We start from the raw sequence: 8,664 nt of genomic DNA, 5'->3' as shown, positions 1-8,664 counted from the left end.
CTCAGACTGAATATAATATAATTTAATGTAAAACAACTTATCACTTTCCTTCCAAGAGACTGAAATTAGCTATAAAACTCCTTATATTCAAAACCTTCCAGCATTTAGTTGAGATGAAACCAGTAGTCAGTCTATAAAAGTTGCTGTATGCACATTATGTACTTTCAGCTGCCACAGATTGTTCACTGTTGGCTTTTGGACCTTACAGAAAATTTTATCCAGAATAATTTTCCATTAACTTCTTTTAAGACATATAGAAATATACAATTAAAAAAAATTATTCTTGTCTATTCTATTTTCCCAGAAGGAATTATGTTTGAAAGCACTGTGTAAATTCATGGGTTAAGTCCTAATTCAGAAAAGCACTCTTGTTCAGGAAAACATTTATGCACATGCTTACTTTAAGTATCTTATAAAATCTCACTGAAATCAATAGGACTTTGGCATGCACTTAAATAGTCCTTACCACCCTACATGCTTATGATCCACTTCTATTCAAGAAAGCAATCAAGCACAAGTTTCTGAATCAGGATCTAAAGGTATTCTGTGAAAACCATTTCTATTCCAAGCTCTACTTATAAATTAGGTTTTTTGTGATTTTGCTGCTTTTTTTTTTTCATTAAGAATGTATAACGTGAATGTGCTTTGCTTCATTTTAAGCTGCAAAGGCCCATTTTATGTACTGCTTGTTAAATCAGATTCTAATGATTCTTTCCCGCATGCAAATCTTTCCTCTCATTCATGGATTGTATTTAAATTCTGCTCAGCTTGTATTCATGATGCCTTGTCAGTGATTTGCATTGCTCTGATGCGTTTGCCCTGGTTGCACCCCTCACTCACTTTGGCTTGAGAACATAGAAGCCATAAATAACTCTTTAGCTGCTAAAAACAACACACACAATTCTTGTACACTAATGAGCTCCAGGATGGCAGCAAAGAAGCTCCGTGTGGGTCTCCGTGGTTTCCTGGTCTGGCTGTTCCTAGTGCCCTGCTCTGTCTCCTGGAAAAATAAGATTTTACAACTTGTTCTAGCAAAACATTTCTTCCCTGCGTTTTGCAAAAAAGTAACTTCAGTTTAAAGCCCACAATGATAAATGTGCTTTCCACCCTGCAGGTTTGAAGGGAGAAAGTTGTGCATCTCCCTGCAGAGTGATGCACAGAACACACAGTGCCCAAAGCTGCACAGTCTCCACGGGAAACATTCCCCCTTCCTTTCCTAAAAGTCAGATTTAATTCTGTTCCCTCCCTACATCTGGAGAGAAAGCCAAAACAAGTAATTTGTTTCCTAAGCCAGATGGCTACATTTTCTGATTTACATTGAAAGAGAGCATTTAGATTTCAACCACTGAGAAATGATGAAGGTATCATGTCTCAAACACATTTCTGTTCATAGCATGAAAACTATTCTTTCTAATTACAGAAGATGTGAAAATGGGACATTCTGGTCATAAGTTTATTTTTGGAAAAAAGTCAAGTAGAAAAAAATAATTCGAGACTATCTTTGTGAAGAATGTCACGTGTAATTATCAATGACAGAAGTTTGGAGGAAAGAACTGACTAATGCATTTAAAGCATACCTGAAAGCACCTAACAAGTCACATGTAAGGCAAAACCGATGGGATAAGAACTCTTTCTTAATGCAACATATTAAACAAGTAAGGTAGCGTTCCAGAGAAATAGGCCAGCATTCTCCTTTATAATATATTAGGTATCTTCAGGAATGTGGCCGTGTCTTTCTGACTAAATTTCTATTTTCTTGGAGAGCTGGATTTTAAGAAAGAGCATCTTAGTTCTGTATTCTGCTTGTAGCAGAGGTGGTGAGCCCTGCCCAGAGGGTGCCAGCGGCGGTGTGTGCAGGGTCAGAGCAGGGAGCGGGGCTGGCATCTCCCCCCACGGCCCCGCCAGGCTCGGCCGAGAGGAGAAGCTCCGGAAAGGCTGACAAAGCGGGAGCAGGAGCGGTGGAAGGGGCTGGCGCTGGAATTCCCGGTCTCCCCAGCGGAGGGCACTGCGGGATGGAGATCGCTGCTCATCCCTCATCCCTCATCCCTCATCCCACATCCCACATCCCACATCCCACATCCCACATCCCGCTCCCGCCGCTGTGCCCGCACAGCCTCTCCTACCGCAGCCCCTTTTCCTGCAGGATTTCTTGCCCGGTGCAACTCCAGAATTGCTGTGAACTTTCTTTTCCATACCTCCCTGCAGTAGGGAATGGGAGGATGGAGCAATTTCCCTCCAGTCTTGCACAAGTAGATTTTGGCTGAGCGCTGCAGCAGAGCCGGACACTGCGGGCATGAGGCTGTGGCCTTTGGGGCTGCTGTGGGGACATTGGTGGGGAGGGCATAGGTGTGAGAAAGTGCTCATAAAACGGAGCTGTACTGAGGACACAGAGCAGAGTCAGGAAATCCAGGTTTTTCCCCTAGAGTTACATTTAAGTTTCATTAGCCTCGGTATTATTACTGCAATTTCTGCCTCACAAGAAGAAATTTGATTAGTTCACAAGTGAATGTAAAGTGTTTTGAGATCACAGATAAGAGACTAGTGGGAGCAAAGAAGTGCTATCTCAGCCTTCGAAAAGCTTGGTTCAGCATTTGACCTTAGGTGCTAGTTTCTGAGGTGTTTTGACTACCCTTAGTCACCTCAGATTATTGCTCCACATTTTAATACCAGACACTAGTTATTTCCATATCACCATAGCATTTATGGTGTGTGATCCTTTCTGCTGAACTAGTGAAATTCATATACCTGATTACAGTAATGATGGGCAGTTATAAAAGCTTAAATAAATAGAGCTGTCTGAAGATTTCTAATTGAGTTCTCTTGAAGGCTGCCTAGAGCTCATTATGACCACATGCTGGGAGCCTGCCTTGTTTAATGTTTTTTCTTTGGACTGACATTTTCAGATCTCTTTATTCTTCTTAGTCTCATCCTATTGTTTTCAGGGTGACCTTTGTTGCCCAGCCTCTTTAATTCTAGGGAGAAATGTGCTATCTTTTCCATACCATCCAGTTTTGGTATGCAGGACAGAAAGATGGAACATGGCCAGGATGGGTAATGGAGAGAGATTGCTCTTCACTCACTTCCCTGTTGGGCCAGAAGCTGCATTGACCATGGTGTGTGGGAGTGGAAATGTGTGCCTGGAGAAATACAGGCTCTGGAATGGGGTGCAGGAGCAGGGCCTGCTACAGGCAGGTAGTAACAGGCACTTTGGAGATTGGCTGTGATCCCACAAGCTGGTTTGACTGGTCCACACTGAGCTTTCCTCCAGCATGATCTTGACTGCAGGTGAGTTTTCACTCCAGGAGCATCTTTTGTCATTTTTCAATGTACATTATCACTAGTTCTCGCCTCTCTCACATTAGGTGGTGTGTCTATCCCATGCAAAATGTCATGTTTTTATTGGTTATGAGGGCTACCTCACTGCAGGCTGGGTTTGGCTTTTGCAATGCATGTAGTGCTTGTGACATAAGTGCATTGAGCAGTCACTGGGTTCAAGAAGTGGTCTAGTACTGAATTTTCATATTTCAAAGTAGAGATTCTCCCAAGGTCCTTCTTTCTCAGCTAGTGATTCCATTTTAAATTTGGGCATTCTGCCTTGTCTCCCAGTACCTGTTTCCTCCTGTAAAAAACTGTTGCTGCTTTCTTCTACAAGCTTTCAGGTGTCTAGAGATGTTTCCTCCTGAGAGAACCTGGAAAAAGCCCAGGCTCTGAAGCTGGGCTTCAGAGAACACTGTGGGTAGTGTGTGCATAGAGGCACCCCTGCCTCCAGTTTTTCTACCCCACCTGGGACAGCTTTTAGGACATTTGAAGAGCTGTTTGATGGGTAAGCACCCCAATACTTTAAATATTGTGTAAGAAAGGAGAAAAGACTCCTTGTGTGCCAGTCCTAGACTTCATAGCCTTCCCAGAAAGCCTGGCCACTTTTGTGTTATTACAATATATGAGAATTTCCTAATTCCTCCCTGTCTCAAAGCCCCTTCCCAACAAAATGATTGATTATCAAAGCTTCAGGGAAGCTTCTCCTGCACAGGGAAAGCTTTGGAGCACATCTCCAGCTAGCTCCCAAGGACTGAGCAGCAGGGCCCAGGGGGTGTGCAGTGTCCCTGCTGAGGCTCTGCAGCACACCTGCACTGCTCTGCCTCCTTTTAAGAGGACCACCAGAAGGGAGGCCAGCTCTCTGGGAGGATGCAGGAGGTTTCAGTTTTTGCAGCAGGAGAAGGAAGATCTGTAAGATTTCCTTTCTGAAGCAGGAGCATGTAAAGCAAGGAGGGGTCCTGGGAAAAAAAAAAAAAAAAAAAAAAAAAAAAAAAAAAAAGCTCTGTAAAGGTGTCTTGCTTACTAGAGAGGAAAAAACCCCTAAACCACGTTTTTCTAACTTGGTCACTCGTCTGAACAGAGCAGTTTGGCCTTTCTGTAGGAGGCTCTCGGTTGCCTTTATCCAGCCCCCAAATGCTGCCATAGAAGTTGTGCTACAGGCCCCCTCAGTGACTGCAAAGCTTTGCCTTAGCTCTCCAGAGTCAGTGTGTGTGGCTGCTGTCCCTGCCCATGGATGAGCCTTTGCCAGCAGGGATGCTGATGGCACTCTTGCTCTGCAGGCAAGGGCTTGGGCCATGGGTCTCCTTGAGCTATTTTCAGTAGCTCTCTGGCAAATTTACAGAGGAGGCAGTTTATCACAAGATCTTGAAAATTAACATTTTCATTTCTATCACCTTACCAATACTTTTTGGATCTTCATAGCAAATTTAACGTTAAAGTTTTATAAAGGGCATCTTAATAATGTGAAGTTCGTTGTAGCTGTGGATTTTTCTTTTTGTGTACCTAAATGCCTTGTTGGTGTTTCTGACTGTTTTTCCTTATCTATAACTTTTATACTGATTCACAAAAATCTGTATTTCTAAGTTAGCTTCTTTAGCTCCATTTCCCCAGGTTTCTAGTGATTTTAATTTTGCCTCATTTTCATTTGTTTAACTTTTGCATTATTACTCAGTCACTTCCAAAGCAGACATCTTGTTTACCTGGCTAGCTCTCAGACTCCTTTTTTCAGTTCACCTGTCTGGTAGTCACCTGCATCACCTCTTGGCTCATTCCCAAGTAGGTTAAGACATAGGGCTACTTCTTTCTTTTATTAGAAATGCTTTTATCTCAGTGCTAGCAACCTGCAGCCTGTGAGAAACCTATCTAGACAAATTCTCAGAGAAGAGTTGTTACTGTACCTCCCCTCTGTCTTCCTTGCTAGAACATGGTGGAGGGGAAGGAACTCAGATTTTTATCTGCAGAACTGATTTTGCTATGTGGGTCTTCCCCAGCAGGAAGACCTAACAGAAGGTAAAAGTTCCACCTTGATTTAATTCAACAACCTTGAAAAAAATGTTTCCAGCAATATAGAAAAATAGTACAGCTTTTTCAACTTACAGCTCTGTCAATATTCTGATGCTTTCAGTCAGTGCATAAATAGGCACCATGCATAAATCCCAGTGGAATTTCCTTTGCATTTAAGAAGATAAAATTATTTTTCACATCAAGGAGTTAGGAGCATTTTAAATTACTCCTTTTCATGTTCCTGGCAAGTTTGTAGAAGTGGGGTCTATTAAGTTAGGAGATCTTTGAAAGGGACACCAATAATCAAGTCAGTGCTCAATGAAACAAGGTTTTTCCCACAAATCATGACTGATATCTGTGTCATTAGTAGGGTAGCTGCCCATCTCTTATCATGATTGGCAGGTTAATAAGGGACCTGGGGCTATCTTTTCACTGCTAGCACACAACCTAACCAATTGCTTTTAAATGATTGCTAATTTGACAGAATATAAGCAGATGATGTAAAAATATCTGGAGTAATGTCTAATGCAGTTTTTACTCTTGGTATTCTGAGTGCTCTCACTTTAGAAAACAGATTAGAATGTTGGTTAATAGATTTTAAATTTTTTTTGGACACTCAGTTTTTAAAGAAAATCTTGTAGTTGTTCTTTGGTTCAATTAGGACCAAAAGAGAAGGGAGTTTTGTAATGCAATTGTCCTGTAAAGGAAAATGTTTTAAATTGGGGAGATTATGTGAGCAGACCACCTGTAGGGCATTCATAGCTCTTTTCTATAATGCTCCAAGCCATGCCTTGCTGCCTGCAGTCTGGCTAACAATGCAGGGAAAAGCTGTTTAAAAGGCTGTTCTCCCTTTTCCCTCTGGTGTTCACTAACTGTTACAAGTCTTCCTCTTAAAATAAAAAAAAAAAAAAAGTCCCATGTCCCTTTAATTGAAGAACTTTAAGGCTCCATGGTGGCCAATTGGTCTGCAACAAGAGGAACCAGGCAGCAGGGAAAGAAACTTCAGACTATACATCACGTTTGGTGAAGAGAAAAGATCAAAGTTTTCCCAAACTCAAAAGAAACCAAGTTCCCTACAGATTAACCCTATTCATTTAGCTCCTCTTAAAGGAACGATGTTCTGAGCCACTGGGCAGACAGGTAAAAAGTTCAACAATTGCCAAAGCATTCTTCTGTTAATTCAACAGCCTTCTGCTCAAATAAATTAGCTTACTCCTGACAGAAGAACAATACCTTTTCTCTTGAAAAAGGACCATATTTGATATACAAAAGTTAAGATGTTAGTTTAATCTGTTAAGAAGAGATTGATCTAACAAATCTCAACTCACTGTTCCACCATAGTACATGATCTATGAATTTAAAACATTAACCTTTTACACTTCAGTATGCATCCCAGGAAAAGCAGGTGCTTACAGAAGTGCAGACAACAGATATGAGAGGCGGGTGCACACATTCCTAAAATAACACCCGCTTTAAAAGGACACTTAACATGCCATGGGAGACGACTCTTTTGTAAAGGCTCAGTTTAAAGACACCATCATCTTTCAAAAAAGGAAAGAAGTACGCTAAGGCACCTCCCAGTTTTGGCAAACACTTTTTCAGAACAACTTGTTGAATGACTTGTTTTCTTGTGTCTACATATTTCACTTCTTTAACTGGTAATGACTGGAGCATGAATGCCGTTTATAGTTTATGGAACTACCTAAAGATACAGCATCTGGAATAACCAGGGCGGGAATAGCGGAAAAGCTTGAAAAAGTCATTTATCAAAAGTCATTTTATTGACAAAATAGAATACTCGTATTTGCTCTTACAGGGGTAGCCTCTAAACTTTTTTACAAAAAAAATTTACAGACTGTATAGCTTTGGATATATACATATTTTACATATCTGTACAAGGTAACAAATAATTATATAAATACATCCTTTAATGTAGGAAACCCGTATTTAGCTGGGGTGTAATATTAAGACATGTTTTGATTCAGTCAATATTGTAAGGCATTTGCCTGGTCATCCACATCCCAAAAACCTGCAGTCCCCAGCAGACTCCCACGTCAGGATGGGGGGGAGGAAGACCCTCCCTCCCACGAGTAAAGAGCTGCTGTTAGTCCAGAGTGACTCAGAAGCTGCTGTGCCTTGTCCTCTGCAAGACACGGGTGAGCCTCTACCCTCCTCTGCCAGCAAAATAATAAGCTGGCTCCTTGAAGTACATGCTCCCTGCATATGAATGGAGGGGAAGGAGGAGGGGGTTGGAGCCTGGGGCCTCTGCCAGCTGCATTGTTCTATACAAGCTGTGGCTAATAAGGACCATTAGGGGTTCATTAATGGCACCAAACAGTGAGGGGGCATTTTAGGCAGGCCAGTGTCCCTCATTCCCTAACCTTTGGCCTCTTTCCCCCTCCTCACACTTGAGACAGGGGCATCTGCTTGGGATAGGAGACAGAGCTGGCGGTGCCTGATCTCCACGTCAGGCCGGTGCTGACATCGCTGTAGAGGGAGCCACCACCTCCGGCCCCAAGTCCTCCTGCCGTGGTGATTACTGCCTGTCCACCTGCTCCTGCCCCTGTGCTCCCAGCCACGGCAGCACCTTTGCTGGCCCAGCAGCAGCGAGTGCAGAGGGCCCTCCAGGATTCAAGAGTTTTGCCAGACCAGACCCAGACACCGGAGGTGATGCCCACCACCAGGCACATGAAGTACTTGAGCATGAAGACGGCATAGTCAGGGCGGCGGGCCTGGTCTGGCTGCTGGTCACGCAGGCAGGGGCAGTTGTGCGTGGCCTCCCAGCGGGGCCGGTTGTGCTGCTCGTAGAAGAGGCAGGCAACCACGCTGGCAGCTGGCACAGTGTAGAGCACAGTGAAGAGTCCCAGGCGTATCATCAGCTTCTCCAGCTTGTGGGTCTTGGTGGGGCCACCCTGCTGCTTGATGACGCTGCGGATACGGAAGAGCGAGACGAAGCCAGCGAGCAGGAACATGGAGCCGATGGCCAAGTAGATGAGCAGCGGTGCCAGCACGAAACCCCGTAAGTTCTCCAGGCTCTGGTTGCCCACGTAGCAGATGCCAGCCACCGGGTCCCCGTCCACAGAACTGAGTGCCAGAACAGCGATGGACTTGACGCTGGGGAGCAGCCAGGCGGCCAGGTGGAAATACTGTGCGTAGCCGGCGATGGCCTCGTTGCCCCACTTCATGCCTGCGGCCAGGAACCAGGTGAGGGAGAGGATGACCCACCAGATGGAGCTGGCCATGCCGAAGAAGTAGACGAGCAGGAAGACCACGGTGCACAGCGCCGGGCCGGTGCTCTCGTACCGCACGTGCTCGGCCACCGCCAGCTCCGGCTGCAGCTCGGCC

At 44.2% G+C, this 8,664-nt stretch overlaps 1 protein-coding gene across 1 annotated transcript in view; it reads right to left on the bottom strand.

Moving 5' to 3' along the window:
- Nucleotides 1-7,065: 7,065 nt before the first annotated feature.
- The window catches only part of FZD8 (frizzled class receptor 8), a 3,429-nt gene continuing 1,830 nt past the window's right edge, over nucleotides 7,066-8,664 (bottom strand). Inside the window, exon 2 of the mRNA XM_019005716.2 lies at nucleotides 7,066-8,664. This exon is cut by the window's right edge and continues 8 nt beyond it. Coding sequence (XP_018861261.1) covers nucleotides 7,722-8,664 — 943 coding nt within the window. The 3' untranslated portion in view covers nucleotides 7,066-7,721.

Source organism: Parus major, chromosome 2 (assembly GCF_001522545.3).
Source record: "Parus major isolate Abel chromosome 2, Parus_major1.1, whole genome shotgun sequence".
Taxonomy (NCBI): domain Eukaryota; kingdom Metazoa; phylum Chordata; class Aves; order Passeriformes; family Paridae; genus Parus; species Parus major.
Note: the sequence above shows the minus strand (reverse complement) of the source record. Positions and strands in the feature narration are given on the sequence as shown.